Source organism: Anomalospiza imberbis, chromosome 7 (genome assembly GCF_031753505.1).
Source record: "Anomalospiza imberbis isolate Cuckoo-Finch-1a 21T00152 chromosome 7, ASM3175350v1, whole genome shotgun sequence".
In the NCBI taxonomy this organism is placed as follows: Eukaryota; Metazoa; Chordata; class Aves; order Passeriformes; family Viduidae; genus Anomalospiza; species Anomalospiza imberbis.
This window is the reverse complement of record NC_089687.1, coordinates 36,679,293-36,701,938: the sequence shown is the minus strand read 5'-3', so window position 1 is coordinate 36,701,938 and position 22,646 is coordinate 36,679,293. Positions and strand designations below refer to the sequence as shown.

General features: G+C 48.5%; 2 protein-coding genes across 4 annotated transcripts in view; one reads left to right on the top strand and one right to left on the bottom strand.

Annotated features, from left to right (window-relative positions):
* Positions 1-3,537, bottom strand: part of IQCA1 (IQ motif containing with AAA domain 1) — a 100,007-nt gene extending 96,470 nt beyond the window's left edge. The window contains exon 1 of the mRNA XM_068196662.1: positions 3,442-3,537. Within this exon, the coding sequence (XP_068052763.1) occupies positions 3,442-3,452 (11 nt within the window). The 5' untranslated portion in view covers positions 3,453-3,537. The remainder of the gene's footprint in view (positions 1-3,441) is intronic.
* Positions 3,538-4,662: 1,125 nt separating this feature from the next.
* Positions 4,663-22,646, top strand: part of ACKR3 (atypical chemokine receptor 3) — a 44,169-nt gene continuing 26,185 nt past the window's right edge. For 2 of the 3 annotated variants that reach the window (XM_068196661.1, XM_068196658.1), the window contains exons 1-3: positions 4,663-5,069; positions 6,316-6,445; positions 15,789-15,869. The gene's annotated coding sequence lies outside the window, so the exon portion shown is untranslated. Of the gene's footprint in view, positions 5,070-6,315; positions 6,446-15,788; positions 15,870-18,938; positions 19,297-22,646 lie in introns of those variants that run through there. The other variant, XM_068196660.1, reaches the window with a different exon arrangement.

The window sequence follows — 22,646 nt, the reverse complement described above, 5'->3', positions numbered from 1 at the left end:
TAGCAGTGCCAAGACTTGGCTTTGAACATGTCTGGACTAGGGCTGCTGGGGCAAGGTAAGAAATCACTGGTCAGGATCCCCGGGGTCAAGGAGAGGGTAAACAAATCCATAAAAGAGGAGGAAACAGCAGGAAAACATAAATGCAGCAGCATCTCTATGAATCTCCAGTGTCTGGCACAGAAGGTACATCTGCATGCAAATGCTGGGGCTGAGTGCTTTGGGAAGTGAGATACCCCAGCACTTTTTAATCACCCTACACTTAATGGCTCTGTTCCCTCCAGAGGCTGAGACTGTCCCTAGAAAATCCCAGGCATGTCTGGACATGCTGCCTTCTCCCTTGGCTGGCTGCCGGACTTAGTGACCCTAAGAGAATTGCTGCTCTTTGAGCATCCTCTCTGTCCTGACAGAGAGCTTCCTGAGGCAGTGGAATTAAATCTTCTGCTTTAGCCCACATCTCTTAGAATCACAGGACCTGGAGGATGGTGAACATGCCTCACAACCCAAGGTTTAGCTCAAGGAAAGCTGTGTAGCGTTTCTATTTCTGAAGAACCAAAGTTCCTTCTCATAACCCTCTTTCATTATTGTCTCTTTGCCTCACTGCCTTCAGGTAAGGCAGGTTGTTATAAGTAATTTTTGTCACATGGCATTTAAAATACCTTGGATACAGCCTCAAGTTGCACCAGGGAAGGTTTATAAAGTAACAGAATCATGGAATGGTTTGGGTTGGAAGGCAGCTCGAAGATTATCCCATCCCACCCCCTGCCATGGGCAGGGACACCTTCCACTAGCCCAGGTTGCTCCAAGCCCCAGTGCCCAAGCTGGCCTTGGACACTTCCAGGGATACAAGGGCAGCCACAGCCTCTCTGGGCAACCTGTGCCAGGGCCTCCCCACCCTCACAGGGCAGAATTTCTCCTCAATATCCAATCTTTACCTGCCCTCCTGCTTAAGGCCATAAGGCCATTGCCTTTTGTCCTGTTACTTCATACCTGTGTGAAACATCCCTCTCCAGCCTTCTTGTCAACCCTGTTTAGCTAATGGGAGGACACAGGATAGACTGGATATGAGCAAAAATTTCTTCATGGAAAGAAGAAGGTGGTAGAGTGCCCACCCCTGGATGGATCTAAAAGCCATTTGGATGTGACACTTGAGGACTTGGGTTAGTGGTGGCCCTGGCAGAGCTGGGTTAAGGCTTGGACTTGATGATCTCAGAGGGCTTTTCCAACCTAAACAACTCTGATTTATGGTACACAGCCAGCATAACCTCACTACCAACAACCACATTACCAGTAACCTTTGAGACCCAAATCTGGCTCATGTTTAGGAAGGGCTGGAATAACCCAGCTGTCAATCCCGTGCTGTGCACAGCTACAATGTCATTACAGCAACCTGAGCTAAGGAGCTTCAACACCAAACTGCAGTCCCTCAGCAGCACCTTGCTCAGAAACAGGAGTGGATGTGTGTTTTTGTCGTGTGGTGCGGGTGTGTGTTTATATGGATTTGCTGTTCAGTGCTGGCAATGCCATAGGAAATGCTAAAAGCCCTGTCTCTGTTAAAACTAAACTCAGCCAAACCAGTTGAAGCACAAGTATTTTTTCAGTTATGCTCAGCTTAACTCCTTTGGTGTTAATCTGGCTCAAATAACAGCAGCCCTGATTCAGAGACTGGGTAGAAATGACAGATTCTGAGATAACTCTGAAGAAGAGGTCAAACACTACTTTTGTGAGTTTTTTTTTCTTTCTTCCTTTATCTTTTTTTTTTTTTTTTTTTTCTGCCTTTTAAAGAGCACGATTCAGATAACTCTCCACTACCTTGTGAACTTCACTGAACTGATTCCATGAGAGTGTTAGGCATGATTTATACAAGCCCTGCGTTGGATCCACCAGGGATCTAACCAAACTTTCCTCCAGCTGGAGGCTGAGCTGGGTCTGTCCTTGGCCACAGCCCCCAGACAGTCTCTGCCCTGCCCTTGGGGATGTTGTTCTTTACTCCTCTCACCTTCCTTTCCTGAACCAAGGAGCTGCCTGGCTGGAAAGGAGTGGAGTTTTCACAGGTATCTGGCTGGGGCTGCCAATGTGTGGAGGCAGGAGAGGAGAAAAAAAGGCTGGAGAAAACAATCTCAGGGGAAACCTTATTGCTCTCTGCAGCTGCCTGAAAGGGGGTTGTGGTCAGCTGGAGCTCAGCCTCTTTTCCCAGGCAACAGGCACCAGGATAGGAGGAAATGGCCTCAAGTTAAGCCAAGATGGTTTAGATTGGTTATTAGGAAAACATTTTTCACTGAAAAAAGTAATTAAGCATTGGAACAGGCTGCCCAGGGGAACAGTGGAGTCACCATCCCTGGAAGCAGATGTGGCATTTAATGATATGTTTTGGCTGAAGGTTGGACTTGATTTTGCAAGTCTTGTCCAACCTTAATAGCTCTATGAAACCCAAGGTGTTGGTGACAAGGAGAGCTGCTCTGGTTCTGAATTTGGAAGGTGTTTTAGAATCTGAGGGAATTTTACTTGGCAAAAAACTGTGAGTTTGGAAATGGGCAAAAGAAGCAGTGGGCTTTGAGCTTGGTACCACTGATGCCAGAGGAAGGAGACCATGGGAAAGATGAAATGATTTCCAGCACAGGTGCCAGGAAAGGCTTTGCTCACAACCTGCTGGGACAGCAGTTTGGATATGGTCAGGTTTGAGCATGAAGGAGAGGCGCAGAAGGAGGTAGCAAAACCACCCTGTGGTGTTTTCTAATTTTTTTTTTTCTAATGCATTATTATTCGTTGAACTTGAATAAGCCATACCCAGCTTGGAACTGGGAAAAAGAGCCTCCACAAACTGGGCTGTGCTGCTGGAGCTGGAAGCAGCAAACAGCACTGAGGGATAATATTATGGAAGATGCTCACAATTTAGCTCCCAGCACTGCAGCAGCAGTAATAATAATAATAATAATAATAATAATAATAATAATAATAATACTTGCTGGGCTTGGAGTGATGTTTCGGGGGGAATGAGCACAGCTCCTTGCAGGCACTTTGATCCAATGCCGTCATTGCTGTCTGGTTTTTGCAAACAAACTTGTAAAGCTTTGAACTGCGCTAAAATTACTGGGTAGGGAAACAAGACACGACGTGGGCTGTAAGAGAGGAACCTTTTGCACAAAGGGTCTGAGTGAATGACATTAATATTTGCCTGGTTTTCCTGAGGCGACGCGGTCGCTTTGTGGGGTGCGCCCGCCTCCCCCCGGGCTGTGTCTCCTCCCTCTGAGGGGATTTTCGCGAACGGTGGGCTCCAAGAGAGAGGAGCCTTCTGCGCAAAGGGTCGGAATGAGTAATACTAATATTTGCCTGGTTTTCCTGAGAGGACGCGGTGGCTCTGCGGGGCCGCACCCGCCCGCCTCCCCCCGGGCTGTGTCTCACCGCTGTGAGGGGATTGTCGCCCCTCCGCCCCGGGCTACTCACGCCTGGGACATGCTGAGCACCGAGGGGGAGCCCGGGGCGAGGGGCACCGAGCCCGAATCCCGCTGGCACCGACACCGACACCCACACGTCCTTGGAGCCCCGGGGCACCGAGCCCGAGTGGCGCTGGGCCGACACCGCCACGGGCCCGGCCCGAGCCGCCCGCGGCCGCGGCGTTACCTTGGACACGGCCCGGGGGGGCCGAGCCCTGCCCGCGGCTTCTCCTCCGAGCAGAGGGAGCTCCAGGCTTCCTGCCTCTTTGTCCACCTTTCATTGCCCGCAGAATCACAGGGCGCTTTGCGTTAGAAGGGAGCTCAAAGCCCATCCAGTGCCACCCCTGCCATGGCAGGGACACCTTCCACTAAACCAGGCTGCTCCAAGCTCCATCCAGCCTGGCCTTGGGCACTGCCAGGGATCCAGGGGCAGCCCCAGCTGCTCTGGGCACCCTGTGCCAGGGCCTGCCCACCCTCACAGCGAAGAATTTCTTCTGTGTATCTGATCTAAATCTCTCATTTTTTACTTTAAAACCTTCCCATGTCACTATCACACCATCCACCCCTTTAGTTTTATTTTTTTGCCCCAAGTTTCATTCCCAGCCCTCTATTACTTTCACCCCCCCATTAGTTTCCTTCACCCCCCTTTCTTTGCCTCACTTTATTTTCCTTTTATCTCCCTTTCTTACATCTTCCTTTCCCCCCCTTTTCAACTTTTCCTTTATTTTCCTTTCCCCCTTCGTGTATTTTTCGTTCTCTCCCCTTTCCTATATTTCCCTTTTCCCCCTTTGCTCACCTTTCCTATATGTTCCTACCCCTTCCCTGTACTTTCCCCCCATTTTCTTCCCCTTTCCTGTATTTTTCTCTTTCCTCCTTTTTTTTTTCTTTTTTACTTTCTCCCCTCCCTGTTATTTCCTTCCCCCACGAAGGGCTTGTCCCTCTTGCATTCACATTTTTCCTCTTTTTTTTTTCTTTCTTCTCCATACTTCTTTCCCCAGGCACCTATTGAGGCAACTTTCCAGTGGTCTTCCATTCCCTTAACACTTAAAAAACCAGTTTAGAGGACGGGATTACAGCACAGATTTTGAGGGGAAAATGCACCCATCCACAGAGCCAGTGAGAAGGAAAAAACCAAAAAGTTTGGGATAATGAATGTTTTGCCAGTGATTGTATTTTTTTGCCACAAATTTCTGTATGCCTGCATTCCTTTTCTTTGTTTTTCCCTTCTTTTTTTTTTTTTTTCCCATTGAAGCCCCAGCTCACATAATTAGGTGAGACTCTTGGCTATCAAGTTTTTGAAATAAAGTTTCTAGCCCCCCTTGGTTTTGGAGGAAAAGCTCGAAAACATGAATCTTGAAGACCATAATGAAAGCATCTAAGGATATTATTTTTCAAGCCATATGATGACTATGCCCACCGCATCATTTCTTTGAGTGTATTGGATCAGTGGGGGGTTTTTAGGAGAAGTTGTTGCATTTTCTTCATGCTGAGGTTGGAAAATGCAGTAAAATCAGCTTGTAATTTTCAATGTTAATATCAAAGTGGTTCTTCACGCTGAAATTTAACATGGGAAATTTGTCTGCTTCCTTCCAGAGCCTGATCCTCATCCACGTGCAGGTCAGGATGGTCTCAGAAGCAGTAAGTTGTATTTTTGTTCCTTTTTAAATAAAATATTCCAGTCTTTGCAACCTGAACAGGAACCTCGCATTTTTATTTCCATTGATGCTGGCATCTGTATGCCACTTTTGATGCCAAACTGTGTTTTTTCAGCCAAAAGTTTTACCTGCAGAGTCCCAGCAGTGCTGTCTCCATCAGCGTGTGTGGTTTTAAGGACTGATCGACTTATTGCATGTGTTTGCAATAAAAAAGTAAGAAGATTTCTGAAGCAATTGAAATGAGAGCACCAAGATGCCTTGATATGATGTGGGTGTTAATTATTAATCTGAATTTATTGCCCTCTGTTAGCACCTCGGTGTCACAGTGCACAAGATTGTGTCTTTATTGTGCTGGAAGCTGTATTAATGATGAAATAATACTCATTGCTCACTTCCCCACCTGTCTTCTCCACCCTACCCCCCCAAAAAAAGTCGGAGGAAAGCAAACATCTTCCTTTTAAAAATGGGAAATTAAGCTACAAAGAAGTGATGTACATGAGAGCATGCAGGGAGGCTGAGGGGATTTTCATTTTCATCAGTTCATAGAGAACTTGGGGAAAAAAATGAGTTGTGTTGCTGGGAAAAGTCATGCAGAAAATTAATTATGAAATGAGTAGGGTTGATTTTTATTTTTTTTCCATGGGAAAGGAGCCTGTTTTTGAGCTGAAATGGGAGATGTGTATGGCTGAGAGTAAGTAATTGTTTAGCCTAAGAAAATAGACATTTTTAAACGGGGAAAGCGGGGAGTGGGAGATGTTCTGGTTTCCAACAGGTTTCCAGTTGAGTCCTTGAGCTTTCCAGTAATTTGAAGTGAGAGGACACAGGTCTGCCTGGGCTGTGATGTCCCCACAGCTCAGCCTGGAGAAAAGGAGGCTCAGGGAGGACCCTGTGGCTCTGCACAACTCCTGACAGGAGGGGACAGCCGGGGGGGTCAGGCTCTGCTCCCAGGGAACGGGGACAGGATGGAGGGAAATGGGCTCAAGCTGGGCCAGAGGAGGTTTAGGTTGGACATCAGCAGGAATTTCTCCATGGAAAGGGTGCTCAGGCCTTGGAAGGGGCTGCCCAGGCAGTGGTGGGTCCCCATCCCTGGAGGTGTCCCAGGATCTCCTGAACATGGCACTCAGTGCTCGGGGTTGGGTGACAAGGTGGGGATTGGTCACAGGTTGGACTTGATGATCTTGGAGGTCTTTTCTAACCAAAATGATCCTGTGATTCTGTGATCACTGCAGGCTGACCTGCAGCTGAGGTCCAGCAGACCACTCATGGTCAGTGAACACTATGAAGCATCTCCCTCTTTCCATTCTGGAATCATACGCCTCCAATAATCCCTGCAGGCTCCAAACAGTCTGAGATGTCGAGGTAAGACCAGAGATTAAAGGGATTTGTAGTTGTTATCCCACTCATTGTACATTTTTTGTACAGCATCACTGGCCACTTCCTCATCCAGCTCGTGTTGCATTAAAAACTCCAAGTGTGTTATTTGATCTGTCCAGCAGGAACAGGGGATGGGTTTTATACAGCCTGTGCCTTTTGGCATCTCTAATTCCTCAGGCTCTTGCAAACATGGGCTTAAAAATCCTGCTGCCTTGGAAACTAGGTGCCATCATTTTTCAAAAAAATCTTTTATTTCGAGCTTAAGAGGTGACTGTGAGCTTACAAAGGGGGTAAAACATAAAACTGGAGGGTCTTGTTCCTCTCAACGTGTGTCCCTGGCACAGAGCTTAGTGCACCTGTCTGTTATTGAGTAGGGCTTAGGGAAAGCAAGCAACGTAATAAGGGAATAATGTTCTGCCTTTGCAACTTGTATTTCAAAGCACTTCCAGAGGTCTGGACTGTCCCTCGAGGCACAGGGTGGGAGGTGGAGTGGGTTTTTCTTGAGTGTTGCTGGCCCAGAGATATGCAAGGGGAGAAGCTGTGGGTCAGGGCTTCCTCCTCCATCCGTGGTGGGCTGAGGCTTTGGGCCACCACCTGGGAGTCCAGCATTCTGTTTGCTGTGTGGCCACAGGGACAGGTGTGACAGCCTGGGATGCAGTGTGGCATGTGCTCTGTGAGGCTGGGCAGTCACCAACTGTGCGAAACTTAACAAAGTGCTGGATTTTGCACCTGGAATGGGGCAGCCCTGGATGCACAGGCACACTGGGGAACGAGAGCCTGCAGAGCAGCAGGGATCTGCAAGTGCTGGTTGATGGCCAGTTGGATCTGAGTCAGCAGTCCCTGGAGCCAGGAGGGACATCCCTGTCCTGGGGGATCACCCCAGCAGTGCCAGCCAGGCCAGGGAGGGGATTGTCCTGCTCTGCTCTGGGCTGGGGCAGCCTCACCTCCAGTGCTGGGGACAGTTTTAGATAAGAAAGGTCTAAAGCTGTTAAGAGAGTGTCCAAAGGAGGGACAGAATATGGGGAATGGTATGGAGGGGCTGTACAAGGAGCAGCTGAGGGCACTTGGCTTGTTGAGCCTGGAGGAGACAGAGGTCAGACCTCACTGGGGTCTGCAGCTTTCTCTGAAGGGGCTCTTGGGCACAGGGTGGGATCTTTGGGGTGTCAAGGGCCAGGAATTGGACCTGATGGTCCTTGTGGGTTCCTCTGATCCTGAAGGACAGCAGTTACAGCAGGACAGCTGTCCCCAAATGGTGACCTGGTTGCATCTGAGTTGCACAGAAAACCTCCGAGTCTGGAAAATGAGAAGTAGGACCTTGTGATGGGCAAGCCTGGGGAGGTGCTGCTCAGGGCTTCACAGAATCCCAGAATGGTTTGGGTTGGAAGGGAGTTCAAAGATCGTCCCATCCCACCCCGTGCTATGGCAGGGACACCTTCCACTAAACCAGGGTGCTCCAAGCCCTGTCCAACCTGGCCTTGGGCACTGCCAGGGATCCAGGGGCAGCCCCAGCTGCTCTGGGCACCCTGTGCCAGGGCCTCCCCACTCTCACAGGAACAATTCCTTCCCATTATCCCACATAATCCTGCCCTCTTTCAGTTTAAAACCATTCCCCTGTGTCCTGGTTCTCCAGGCCCTTGTCCAAAGTCCCTCTTTAGATCTCTTGGAGCTTCTTTAGGGCTCTGAGGTCTCCCTGGAACTTTCTCTTCTCCAGGTGAACACCCCCAGCTCTCCCAGCCCATCTTTGTAAGAGGAGTGCTCCCTCCCTCTGACCATGCCTTACTTGCATATGGATGTTTGGTTTTCCTTTAGGCTTGGATGGAAATGCTTGAAGGAGCTCTGGGTGGCCCTTTGCAAACCTTGGGGACTGGGCTCAGCCTTGTGGCCTCGGGTGCTGGCTTCCAGTTCATGGTGACACCCAGAAGGTGTGGCTCTGCCAGCTGGGCTGCACTGACCACTTCATTTAGCCTTGTGACTGGGCTATTTTTTCCATTTAACATTGACTCCTGGATCTCCAGGAGGTTTGCTGCTTACTTCCAGGCTAAGTGAAGGGGATTTGTCAGCACTCAGGTCTGTTAGACTTTGATATAACAGCGTGTTCATCAGGCCCGAGCGTGGTACATGGAGGAGGAGGATTGCAGCAGAATTAGAAGGTATAAAGTTCAAATCTAATTTGAAGAATTTTCCCTCTATCACTTAAATGTGGGAAATGTTCCTGTGGCTTCAGGGATAAAATGTCACACTTCATAAGGAGCATGCGTTTTAAATCTCAGCCAGATATTAAGTGCCGTGTGCTGCACTCCACTTCTCTCTTTGTTAAAAAGTAAAACCCCAAATCATCTCTCCTGAAAGAGTGTTGTTTGATAAAATTAAAGCTTTCCAAAGAAGCTGGTTCAAATAGTGCCAGCTCTGTATCATTATGACACAACAGGGAGTGGATTGATTTTATTCTGTCTTGACAACAGTTCGTCAGTGCTCAGCTATTTAATTATATAGGATGCTGTTCCTAAAGATGCCTACAGCATCAAGAGAGCAGTCAATACAGACTGGCAACACACACCAGATGTTTTTTGGGTGAGAAAGAAACAGAAAAAGGCACCAGACTTGGGCTTCTGGCAATTATCCAAGTAATTTGTAAGCACACATTTTAGGACATTGGTTGGCTTGAATGTTTGACTTCAGCTCAGGAGTTTTTAATAAATTCACACAAACCCTCTGTCAAGCTTTAGTCACTTATAGGGGCAAAGTTCACTTCTATATCATCCTGCAACCCAAATATTGGAAATAAGTAGCATTTCTTGTGAAGATATATTCAGTATGGTATGTGGAATGAAACTTTTAGACAGATCCTTTTCAGTTCTGCTAAGATACACAGATCCTCTGACCACTTCCTCCCTTCACAGGCTCACCATCAGCAATCTGAAGTGCTTTATGTGCCTTTCTCATGGTTTTGATGGAAAACTGACAAAGTTTGGCTGTTAGCACCAGCTTGTGTGCACATTAATCGCTGAAAGCTTCAAGAAATTCTCATGCAAGCACTACACAGCCTCAGCTACTGTCTGTTCCCTCCAGCTGCAGTGGGATTTTAGCTGACCCATGCCCTCATGTCTCATGCTGTGGCCAACAGGAGGTTTGATGGGACCAGCTGGAGAGCCCCGGGTTGGTGAGAAATCAGAACAGCAACTTGTAATTTGCTTTCCATGGCCCAAAGGGGAGGAAGATGCTGGTCTCTGTTTATTCCTGTGCTGTTTGATGATCTTCCTGCTCATGAAAAGAGAGCTGTAAGGTGTTACCATGAATTTACAGGGCAGTAGTCTGGGCTTCAGCCATCCTACTCTGTGCACAGGGCACAAAGGCTGCTGGAAAGTCCTTTGTACTCCAGCTGGTGTCTCTGAGCAAGACCAGGGTGCAGAAGACTGCGAGTCAGGGGCAGTGGAAGTAGCTCAACCCTTCAGAGGTCAAGTCTGCATCAGGAAGATCCCCTTCCAGACCTGACTGAGGGGAAGCATTTGAGCTCTGGGACTTGAAGTGTTTAAAGCCAGAATTAAGAGTGACTCGGGGCTGGAGGAGAAGGGGATGTTTGCCATCTGCTTTAGTAGTTCATTCCTCAGAAAAGGAGAAGGAATTCATCTGCTGTTCATGCACGTAGGCAGTTGCTTCATTGTGTTTTGTTTTGTTTTCCCTCCCACACTTCACTTAAACACCTGTTGAGTTAATCCTCTTTGACTCAGCTCAAAAGCAAGGAAGTCAAACTGCATGAGAGGCTGAGCAACTCAGCTCTCATTTCCCCAGGTTTCTGAGGGGGGCAGCTATAACAAGTGTGTTTTGAAGGCTTCCAGAAGTGAAACTATTAAAGGGAGGACATGAGGTGAGGGAATACTTAATTTTGCTGGACATAAGAATGACTTGAGTCACAAAGTGTTGGTCTGGAAGGCAGAGATACCTTGGAATTTCCCGAGTTGTTCTTAAGGATGGTGAGAAACATTTTAGAGGTTTAATTTTGGTGCATCTTCAATGAATTTGAATGAATTTGATTTTAAAAACCTGATGTTGTTACTAGATTGGACATGTCCTGCTTTGTTTAAAACTTAAAAGTTGAAAGCAAGCAGAGCAAAATGTCATGAGAAAGAACTCACAGAATACAGTGATTCTGTAGGGGGCCACAAGCCATCAGCAGCTGAAATTTGGTGACAACCCTTGGTTCTGCAGATGTGCTTGGTGCACTGTCCAAGGGAAGATGTTCCTCCACAGGGGCCCCTCTATGTCCTCTCTGAGCTCTGGAGGAGACTCTTGCTCTGTTGGCCCTCAGGATCCCATCTTAAGTGCTGAGGATGAGAAATTTCCCTCATCCCTCCCCCATAATGTCTGTGAGTTTAGGCTTTAGGGACGTTATTTCCAGTATGTGGTGACTCAGTTTCCCTCCAGGGTGTCCCAGAATGAGTCAGGTTTAACTGACACCGTTGCATCAATGAAGCAAACCCAGCAGGTTGTGCCCTGATCATTAATTAATTGCAGCCAGAGCTGAGGGGTTAATGAGATCCCAGAGCTGAAGGGACAATACAAGCCCAGCGCCTGCCACGTCGCACGTGCGTCACTCCTGCGTGGAAATGAGTGAGAAACCTCTCACTTCTTTTTTCCTCCTACTGGTTCAACTTCTTGTGCTATAAATAAACAGTCCAGTGTGAGAAAAAAAAAAAAAAAAAAAAGAATAACAAGTGGCTGCAGCTTTTTAGGTGCCTGTGGCAGGATGTTTTCTTGCTTATCCTGTTTCTTGTAAACACGGCGATGACTTTTGTGGCCCAGATGTAGAGGCAGCTCTGCTTCATTGTTCGAACACCTGCTGGCTTTTCAAATAGACCCAGTGCAGCCCATTGATAAAAATTCAGACTCAGAAACCTGCAGCACCAGGCTGAGCTCCTGTAGATAGCTCCAAAAAAAAAATCCTTGAGGATCCAACATCCGCCCTGTTGAGTTTTTTTTTGTTTTTTCTCTATTATTTTGATTGGGAGGGGAAGGGAAGCATAAGATTATTTTTTTCCCCTGCTCTTGTTCTCACAATAGCAATAAAAACAATGCTCCTTGGCTTGGAGGTGGTAAACTGTGAGAAATAACAACAATAGCTGAGTTGGTGGTTGTGCAGCCAAATTTATGAATGAAACTAGTGGGTGCAATTTAATTTCCAGGCCTGGCTCTGGTTTTGGTGTTATGGAATGAAATAAACAGGGCAGAGAAGGAACAACTCATAAGTGCTGCAGGGTTCTCACTGGGAATGAGTACAGGGGAAGGTTTGGTCTGAGTTGGAGAAGGGTTTTTGCTGCTTCCTGTATCACAAAGTATGAAACAGGTGAATTTGCTCAGTCAAACAGCAGCGTGTGGTGGTGGGACACCTTTGAGGCAGCAGTTCCAGCTCTTCCCAGTTTGTTACGTGGGATAAATGAAGCAGGTGGGCCCTTGCTGGGATAGGTCTGCTTTGTGAGGTGCAGAGCAGGGCCACCAGGTCTGGGAAGAAGGGGGTAAAGTTTAGGGAAAAAAGCGCCAAGGATACTTGTTTTTGCAGATAAAGGTCAGTTCTTTGCTGGAGTGTTTATTTGGATGGGACTTTAGGGCTAAAACCTGCTTTTTGGGAGGGCTTTTTGTGCCTGGAGCGAGAGGTTAGAGTTGAGGTGTTCAGCCAGGACTATTTGTGGTTCAGCAGCCTCTTCTTGCCCAGGAGATTTGTTCTCCGCTGTGCTCAGAGCAGGATTTTTCTTGTGTTGAGATCTCTTGCATCCTTCCCTGCTCCTCACGTGTCCCCCACCTGTGCCTTTGGCTGCAGGAGCAGAGGGGACGTGCTGGGTTTGCTTCCTGCTGCTTTGAGCAGGGATTTGGAGCAGATGGGGCTGTGAGGATCCCTTCCAGCCTAAATGACTGTACACTCATCCTGCCAAGAGAGGCAGATGCCAACAGCAAGTCCTCACAAAGGCTCGCAACGGGTCAAAGACTTTCTCCTCCACCTCTGAAAGTGAGATGTGGGGCTCTGAAGGACTCAGTCCAGCCCCAGAATGATCGTTCTGCCTGAGACAGGTAAAACCAGGCAGCCAGATGTGGCCAGTCCCAGATGTTGTGCGGAGAGGAGGGCAGGGTTTGAAGGATTCCTTGCTCAGAGTGTCCCTGGGGTGTCCTAGGAGAAGGGACACCGCTCTGGCTGCGGGATGAAGCCGTGGAGGGACCTCTCTCCTCAGCAGCCCATCCTCTTGCTCTCCCTCCTTGGTGGGGACCCGGGGAGAGAAGCACCTCAGGATAAACATTGCTGCAAACCTCCCTCTGCATCTGCCCTTCGTTAAGGCTCCCCTAAAGCTGCGTGTGGATGTCGGCGTGCGAGGGGAGCTGCCGTGTGCCGGGGTCTGGCTGCCACCCCATAGGCACTGTGGGCACCAGCCAGCTCCTGCTGGATCATGGGACACACGGGGAACTGGCGGTGGGACAGGAGAACCTCCCAGCAGCCAGCTCCCGGGAGAAGTTTGGCTCTTAAATCCAATTATATTTGCAGACTGAGCTCTTTTGTCCTCACTGCTGCCAATGCGTGTGCAGCCTTTGCTTCTTACCCCCGTTTTTTGGTTGCTTCAGATTTGTTAATGGCTGTGTTTAAAATCAAGAGAGCAAAGAGCTGGAAGGTGCTCCGTGTCCTCAGCTCTTTCCAAGGGGAATGCCTGTTTGCTGATGTCATCTCGTGTGGCTCAATGACAGAGCTCTGCTCCGTTCACTGGAAAAGCTGCGCTGACCACGCGAAATGCTCACATGAATTTTTCTAGCATGCACAGGGATGTGTCCTTGATGACCTTTCACGGTAATTACGGCAGTTAGGAGATGATTGCTCCAGGCAAACTTCTCTCTAAGGTCCTCAGCGTTGTGCTCTGAGTTGTTTTGGATTTCCCCTTCCACGTTCTCCTGGAAAATAGCAGCGTGGCCTCTAATGTCTTGCTTTTCCTCTAAAATCTCTCAGTCGCTGTTGGGAGGCAGTGAAAGCTGCTGGAGATTTTCACAAACAACCCGAATATGGGTTTAAGGAAGCATTTATATTTCCTATTTATGTTTTGCTTTTAAACTCTGACTTCCAGAAATGCATTTTTTCCCAAGAAAAACCCAGACAATCAGACTAATGTTTCTTTTAAAACGTGTGAAAGATGAGGGATGAGGCGTCAAGTTTCCTTTCAAGCGACTCTGAGGGAAACCGAAGCCTTTTTGAAGTGGTTTACTGCAATTGTAGTTTGCTTTGCTTCCTGCTCCTGCTTTGGGCACACCTCCCAGCTCGTTGTGTGTGGCTACAGGCGCTGGGGGAAGTTAGAAGGCCAACAAAAGGCAAGGGGGCTCTAAAATCTTATTTCTTTTTCTATTTAGAGTGCTGCCAACGAGACATTGCATTTTATTCCTTCCTACCATCGAGGCACAATGCCTCCCCCAGCATTAGCACTGATGGAGGCAGGAAGGGGTAGGGAAGGAATGGGAATAGATTTCATGCTGGATGAGTCTCCAGTTAGGAGTCCAGACTGTGGGCAGGGAAAAAAAAAAAAAAAGCTTTGTTTAGTCTGCAGTCAGTAGTTTTAGCAGGAGCTCTGGGCCCAGAGCTGGAAAGTTGGGTGTCCTCTGCTAAGGCTGATGTGATTTACAGTGTTGGGATCTGACTATGGGATTGACAGAGCCAAAGCAGAGGGAAAAGTGTTCTGGAGAGCTTGTCTCAGTGCCAAAAGGTGGGAAGCAAGGGTAGAGTTGCTCCTTCCCTGCAGCCACATTTCTCCTCGTGGCTGGGTCCATCTTTCCTGCCACCCTCTGTGATACCTGGACTGTTTGCCACGCCGGAATTGTGCTGGCAGAGCAGTCTGAGGGACCTTGGGATGCACTGGTGAGGATGAAGGAAGCTTAGGATGGCTTTGACACTGCTGCATGGTTGGGATGTCCTGAGTGATGAAGGTTAAGGACATTCCTGCCCAGCTCTGGCTGCGTCCGCAAGAGCGGGAAGCACCTCCTGAGCCCCTCCTGGCCTAATTCCTTCGATAAATAGGATATTGCCAGAGCAGGACTCCACCAGCTTGGTGAAAAGCTGGGGCTTGCAGCAAAGCTGTGGCTTTGCACCACCATGGTCTTGCCAGTTCCTCCAGCAGTATAAAAAAACTTGTTGCTTTTGGTGCCAACACTATCGGAGGAGCTGAATGCCTGAGTTTGCTTGGCACTGTTTCAGGGCAATATCTGTTCTTCTTGCTTGATCAACATATCTGTTAATTATATTAAGGTAATATGACCTGGGCTCTTGCAAAATCCTCCTCCTGCTGCTGAAGATGGTGGAAACCCTCCCTGAAGAGAGCAGCGGAGCGGCGCCTGTGGGATCAGAGGGTGGCTGGGGGACCTGGGCACATCCAAACCCTGGAAAACACCCTGGATGGTAAAGATGTGTCAGCTCTCTGATATCCTGGTGGTGTTGGTCTCACACTGGCCTCACATTCCCATGTGGTTCCAAATCCAGAGGCTGGCAAAGAGCATACAGTCCCTAAGAGATGCATCTTGCATTGCTAAAAAAGCCTGGGAAACTGGAGAGCAGCCTTTCCCTTTAACTCGTGCCTGGCCCAGGGAGGAGCAGGATTTAAGCACGTACCTAAATTTCAGCATGTGCTTAAGTGTTGTCTTGAATGGGGACCCTCTTGAGCTTTAGCTGAAGTGCTGTTCTGAACACAGGACCAGCAGACTGTGGAAGTCACCTCTTGTTGCCTCTACCCCGCTGTGTTGGTGCTCATTGCAGCTCTCTGGCTGTTTACTACAAGGAGAAAATCACTTGATTTACTTGCAGCTCACTCAGTAACTGAGAGCAGGCAGGTTGGGAGAGTCTCACATCAGCTGGGAGCGAGACATCTGACCTTGTCTCTTGTCTGTCTTGTTTCTATGATCCTAATTCTGCTCTAAATTAATTCTTTTGTTTAGCTGCTGGGGTTTTTTTTTCCTCCTTTTTGTTTTCGCATGAATGCTTGTCTCTATATTTAGGTCTGCCGGGGCGGGATGTTATGAATAATTGTTGATTGATATTATTAAACACTAACACGCTTGGCTGTGTTGCACTAATGATGGGGCTTTGGGGATATGCAAATCAATTAATTGCAGTAATTGCTGTAATAGCTGTTTTGGAGGAGGCTGTTGAAGAGCCCTTGGGAGAGCGGACAAAGACAGAGACGTTTGGAAGTGCAGAGGAGAAAGGGTGCTCGAGTGTCACTGGAGAGGGCTCCTTCAAGTTGCCAGCTTGTAAAGTGGGGTTTGTTTTGCTCTCTAAACCCACTCACACCAAATCCTCTCTTGCTTTGTTTCAGAGTTACCCCAGCATGGCTACTTCCAGACTTTTCTGCTGCGGTGGAGCTGAAGAAGCTCACGGATGAGACAGAGCCTTTTCCAGGTAATCTCTTGCCTTAGAAATCTGGGAGACCTCCCTGGAAAACACCCAAAGGGGAAAAAAAAACATCTCTAAGGCTAAACCTGTGTGTCACCTCACACTCAACAGCTTTGGTTTGTCAGCTGATTCTCATTCACGTCAAAGCTCTTTCTCCACTTCTGTGGCAGCATCACGGGGCCTCACAGTGGGCACAAAGGGACGTGAGGTGCCTCAGGAGCCACGGTGGGAAGGCTGTGAACGGAATGAGATTTTGGGTATTGTGAGGATGGGGAGGAAAAAGTCTCTTCTGGCTTCTTCCCCGTGCTATATGTGTTTTCCCTGCCTTTGTGTATTATTGTATATTCTTTTGTCTGGCTTTCCATATGCAACGTGCCTCAGTCTCCGTGCTCCGGGGCGGGTGTTCAATGTGGTGCACAGATGGTGCTCCCAGAAATCCCGTTATTTGCTAATGGGATTTTGTGCTAAGCGTTTCCACTTTTCTTTTCAAAAGTCTGAGTGTTTGTGTCAATATACCCAGTCCCCCATCTTGCAGGGACACCCTCTCCCATGCAGCTGAGAACGCCACTTTATTTCTTTATTTGCCTGGTTTTTAATCCCTGGGAAGGATGTCAGGACAGCTTCTGTGGGAGGCAAAGATTGCAGGACCCAGGCAGCTTTGAGATCACCTTGCACAGTGAAGGAGGGTCAGGATAACTGGGGTTGGATGGGATCTCTGGAGATCCTCCAATCCAACCCCCTGGGTCACCTGGAGCAGGTGTCATAGGAATGCAACCAGGTGTGTTTGGATGTCTCCAGAGAATGAAACTCCATGACCACCCTGGACAGCTCTGCCAGATGTTGCAACCCTGCCAGGTGGCCTGGCCAGGCCGATTGGGGCACTCCAATGTGCACTTGTCACCTTGCTGGTGGCCCTGCCCTTACATTTTGTACTGAGATGTACTTACCTATTCAGCAGCTTCCCCCGGGGTCCTGCAACATTTCAGTAATGCAGTGTTCAGCTATTATGCAGCTATTCCCAGCTATTATGCAGCAATTCCCCTCTGTGCCCTCCATTCTTCAAGCAGTGCTCAAAATCAGGATATAAATAGCAAAAGCCTGGAATATATTGCTTTTGTTACCAGAGGCCTTTCAGAATAGGTTAGATGTGTGCCTGACGGGGATAATACATTGCTAACTCTTCCAACGTGGCACAGAGCTGGACTAGGTGACCTCCTGAGGTCTCTTCCAGCCCTCATTTTTCCATCCCTGCGTGACATCCCCTGCTAGTGGGTAAGTGGAGCTTTGTTTTGCATCACGCCGGCTGGAGCGAGGTCAGGGCTGTGTGTCAGGAAGTTCCCTGTCTGTCTGCACACCCATGCGTGCCTCATCCTACACAGGGCTCTTCTCCTGGACACTTCTCAGGCTCCTCTGCCAGAAAGGTGAGTCAGAGCAAGGCAGAGGCTCTCCTGGTGCTGGCCAAGAGCTCCAGGTGGTTCCTCTGGAGCTGAGCTTAACCAGAAGAATCTCATTGCAGTCCCGGTTCACAAAGTCTGGGCAGCCTGAAGCAGGAAAGCTGCCAAGGATTGTTCCTGCTGTGGTACAGGGCCACTGAGATGGTCAATTTGGGATTAGGAGCTAGCAATGGCATGCTGACCAGGCAAAGAGAACCAGCTGTGGGATAGTGCTGTGTGCAGATTGACCCTTAGAGCCCCACTGTGCTTCTCAGAGCATCCAGGGCTGTGCTGTCCTCCAAAAGGGGGTCTGACACTCAGGAAACCCTCATCTTCAGCTCTGGGCCTGTGCCAGATTCCAGCTCTGTGTCTGGGAGATGTGCTAACGAAGTAAAACTTGTGGTCACCTCCACAACACCTGGATCTGTCTCCAAGTTTTGTTTGGACCATCACTGCACCTCTTGAGCATCTGGCTGGCACAGTGTCAGCCCATCTGTAGCAATTGTGACTGCTTTGTCCAAATTTTAGGAGCTATGGGGGACTGTGGAGTGCAGACCTCTGTATCTCAGAGCCCTCCTCAGCAGCAGAGTTTGGGAAATAACATTTTTGAGGTCTGCAAAAGGTGGCAGGGAACCGGCACAGACACTTCTCTTCAGCAATTCCCCGCTGTGATCCGATGTCTCTGCGGGGAAAACAGCTCTTCAGAGGTGTTGGCTTTCCATGCCCATCAAAAAATACCTCTTTGCCTCGTGTTTTTGCAGCCTCTCAGCTTCGTTGATTTTATCACCCTTCTGATAAGGGTGATTAGATCTGATTTGTTTGAATTACAGCTCGGCTGCTTTCAGCTCTCACAGACACAACACGGTGCTGCGCGGGGTTGGAGCAGGGAAGTGAGGAGGGAGAGCCTTCCTCCCCCTCTGATAATAGTTAGCAGATGTAATACCATTGCCAGGTCAAGGATCTGAAATCACCCAGCAGCAGGAAAAGCGCTGTGCTTGCCTGGCACTTGAAAGCCGTGCAGGGAAGGATGTGGCAAAGGTGGAATCATCCCGTGCTCGGCAGCGCCTCGGAGCACTGCTCTGCAAGGTCTCACAAGCTGTGGGATTTTCAAGCAGCCCTGGTTTGGCCCCAGGAGCTGTTCTTTATGTTTGGAATACACCATTAGTGATGTCTTGTTAAAAATCAAGGCTGCCCATGGCTCATTTATTGCTTGGAAGCTGTGAACAGTCAGTTCATCAGTGTGTCTTGTTTTTCTGGATGTGTGATGCCCCATTTTTCCCCTTTTTAGAGGCTTCTGGGCTACTAGAAAGACTTTTCCCCCTGAACTAGGTTTTGTGCAAGGTTGGTGCCCTGCTGTGAGCCACGCCATGATGTACACAATATTAAAACCTGGCTTGTGTTATCAGGAGCATTTTTTTTCCTAAAGCCTAAAGTAGCTTTCTAGGGTAGTTCAAAAAATCTGGGACAGGTCAGACAGATGACTGTGCCCTTGTGGATTTGTGCTTTGATCTAGGGGCTGAAAATCTGAAAGAAGACACATGATTCAGCTGTGGGTTTGGTGCTGGTTTGGGCTCTGGGAGGAGCCTGCCTTCTACCTGCAGGTGCATCTTTTCTGCAGAGCTTGGCCAGCAGCATCCCTGGTTCTTGCCCTCCTCAGGTCCTTGCCTTGCAATCTTCTCTCCCCAGTGATTGAAATCCTCGTGGCAGAACCTTGTGGGATTGCTCTTTAGAAAAAGGCTGTGCCTTAACTTTGGCTGGTTTCAGTGAGAGCAACATGCTTTAAAAGCCATTCCTGGGCTCCAAACAGCCCTTGGAAAAAGAGCTTCCCAGGTTTCTGGCTCAAGGGGTGCTCATCAGATAGTAAGTGGTCACTCCTCGCACGAGGGCAGAGAGCTGCAGGAGTTTTAAGGAGACAAATGAGTGTGCTTACAGCATGCCAACAAAGAACAAAATATCTGGGAATACTGGGATGAGGCTTGAGGAGTTGCTCTGGGAGAAAGGTGAGTGAGTTGCATCTTTAAAAGCTTCCATAGGGAGGATGTGGCAGCTTCACCTTAACATGGAGGTGTGTGTTGGGAAGGAAAAGTTCAGCCTGGGCTGTATTTTCATTGCTGCAGTGGGTGGTGGTTATGTGATCTACTGGTAGTCTCATGGCAAAAGTCCTGTCCTTTTCTCTTTCCTCTGCTTTTTTTTTTTTCCTTTTCCCTGCTCCCCTCACCTGCAGCAAGTGTCCTCTAGGTCAGGTTTAGGGTGAGAGAAGGGAAGTCCATGTATTCAACTTAATGAGTGGTTTCTGTGCAGGCAGCATGAATGCAGAGCAGGGTGGGACACAAGTGTGCATAGGCATGTCTGGAGAGACTAGAAATAAACACCATATATTGCACTCTAGTTTGCTTTTCTCTTACGCTGATGGCACATTTGCTAGCCCCACAGGTGGCCAACCCTTCCAGGTGATGTTTGCCCATATTGAGAGGCCCTGGGAACTCTCCTGCCACTGCTCTTTGCTGCCCAATGGCCACGGGAAGAAAACTGCAATGCTTGCAGTGCGCCTGCTCTCTCCCACCTCCCCCCTACATCTCCTTCCCCAGCTGCTTTGACCAGGTCGATCTCCAGCTTTGATTGTCTCCCTTTGCTGAAAGACCTCCCGTGGCTGCATTGTCTGGAGAGCTCTGAGACAGCTCAGAGCTGAGTGGAGGCTTCAGAGCTGTACTTCTACCTCAGCAGAGAACAGGCTGTCGTTAGCAGCCCTCGGGGAGGGTGAGCACCACTGCTGCCTTCAAAGGCAATGAGGTGCTGAGCCAGCTCCTGGCCCCCAGAGGGATGGAGCAGTGCTGAAGGCACCAGCAGGATCAAAACATCAGCTGGGGAGAGCAGAAGGGATGCAGGTATTGCTCCATGAGGCTGGAGCTGCCGTGGCTCCTGGACACACCGGGTGTGAGTGGCGATGGCACCGATAAAAGTGCAGCAGGCCCAGCTCTTGGGACGGTTTCCATGCTGCTGCCAGCAGTGACTGCTGGTTATCCTAAAGTTCTCCTAGGGCTGCCCACACCAGTGGCAGCTGCACCATCTGCAGAAGAAATGGACCCTCAGTTGCTGCCAAGTGAAACCACACTGAGGCTCAGGAACCAAAGCCCTCGTCCTCCTCCTCCTCTCTGAACACCTCTGCCAGGCCCTCTGTCTCCTCCCCCAGAGCTGCACCTTGGTGGATGAGCTCCAGATGGTTGGGTGGAACCTTGCCAAGCACAGGGGGCTATCAGCAGTGCTGGGGATGACTGTAGGCTTCCTGCTGGGAAGTATGTGGAGGTCTGTTGGCTTCTTACTTTAGGCCCCTAAAAAAGCACTCTCCCAGCTACTTTTGGCTTTCCCTTTAACCTAATGAGTTCTTCTCCTTTTTCCAAAAAGTCTGAGGCCAGTCAGTCCTACAGTCTCCACAGCACCTCTTTGTCTGATTCCCCTTGTCTGGAAGCGTATCCGAGGAGTGCGGTGGGGTGGAGGTAGGTTGGACTTGGGCCATCCTTTGGCTTCTGCCATGAGTGCATAAACTTTTATCTTTTCAGTGTTACCATTAAGGGGAGTTTAAAAAAAAGAAAAGGAAAGGAAACTAAACCACAAACAACTGCATTAAAATAATAATCAGAGCCTCATGAAAGCGCACAAAACCCCAGCAAACCCTCTGTGCTTTGAAACTTGAATCTTATCTCCCCCTGTCAAGGTTAATTGTTGCTGGGTTCAAACCATGGACAAGCTTTCATTAAGGCTGGAGATGGGAGCCACGGCTGGGCTGGGTGCATTGGAGCAGAGTTGAATTTGGTCCAGTCTGTTAAGGAGGGAGTCACATCTGCAGCTACACAATTTCATTAGAGTCGTTGGATTTAAGTCTCATCCTTAATGTTCCTGGACTGTCTTCTCCCAGGGTTATCAGCTGTGGAGCTGTTTTAAAGGTGGTCACTTAATTTCTTTCCATATAACTTTATTTCTTTCCATATCACATTGAAGACTGGAGTATTGCAGTGTGATCAGATCTGGAGAGCTCAGAAAGAACTGATAAATATTCCCTTATATAAAGACCTTTTTAGTTTATGTGGTGGGGAGCAAATAGTCTGTCCTGGGAAGCAAATCCTCCTCATTCCTCACTTAATCAACCTACCAAGAGCCAGACACTGCTGGTTTTCTCTTTTTTTGCTATTGCAGCCCAACCTGAGTGTTCAGGATCCCAGCTTTTCTGGCTGTGGTTGTTGCTTCTGCAGCTCATGTTCTTCTAAAGGGATGCTTGAAGGGAATGAGCTTCTTAAGAGCATTACCAATGAGAAAAATACATCACAGCATTAAGAATACACTAATGAAAAAGGCATAATGAGCATTGGAAATAGTTTTATACCTCCTTGAACTAGAACATATAAAGATACATCAATATAATGACAGTCTCCCCCTACCCCCCCACAGATTAATTTGGGAGACAGTTTTTCATATGCAAATATGTTGGGATTATGTTTCTGCTTGGGTAAATTAAAGAAACTGTTCAGTGCCTCAATTTGGTCAACCTTGAAAGCGTTGTCCATCTCTGCTCTGTTTCCTGGGATGCTCAAGCAAAAAGGAGGCTGAGGAGATACTGGATGAAAAGAAAATGAATTTATTTTCTCACTTTCAACCATTTTTATGAGGTGGGTTAAAGAGTTGCTTGTGCCAGTGCTGGAATCTTTCCTTTGCTGGAATCTCTGGTGTTTGTGTTAGAATAAGCAATAGGGAAAACAAGCTTGTTTTGGAAATAACAGTGCTATTTTTTTTTTGTTGTTGGTTTTTTTTTTTTTTTCAATTTTCATTATTTTTATCAGAACTTTGCAAATTTCTAATACCAAGTAAAATTCATTAATTCCTCTCCAAGCTCCTCTCCCCCAGCTGCACAGTAATTTTGCAAAGCATCTCCTAAAGTGGTGGTGATTTTGTAGGGCTGAGCCTTGGGTGGTTTCTGGGTTCTCCTGGTGTAAAGCAGGGGAGCTCTGGGCTGTACAGCCACTAGGTGCCAATGCCTTGAAGGAGCCCTTGTCCCAAAAAAGAGCCCAAGGTGCCGCAGGATTGGCTGTGCAGGATCCTCCTGGGCTGTTTTGACACAAGGACCCCTCAGACATGGCTAACGGGATGTGGCCAGCCGTGACTTGACATGATTGCTTAGCATTCCATCCCCACCTTTCCCCCAGCCCGCTCCTTTCCTGTGGCTTGTTTTCATTTCCTTGCTAATTCAAGCATGTCTGATGTTAGCAGGAGGAATTTTTGTGTGGTGCAGAGGTCAGGGAGAGCTGACTGGGACTGGATTTTACAGGTGACGTTCATGTGTAGAGGTGGGGGAGCAGGA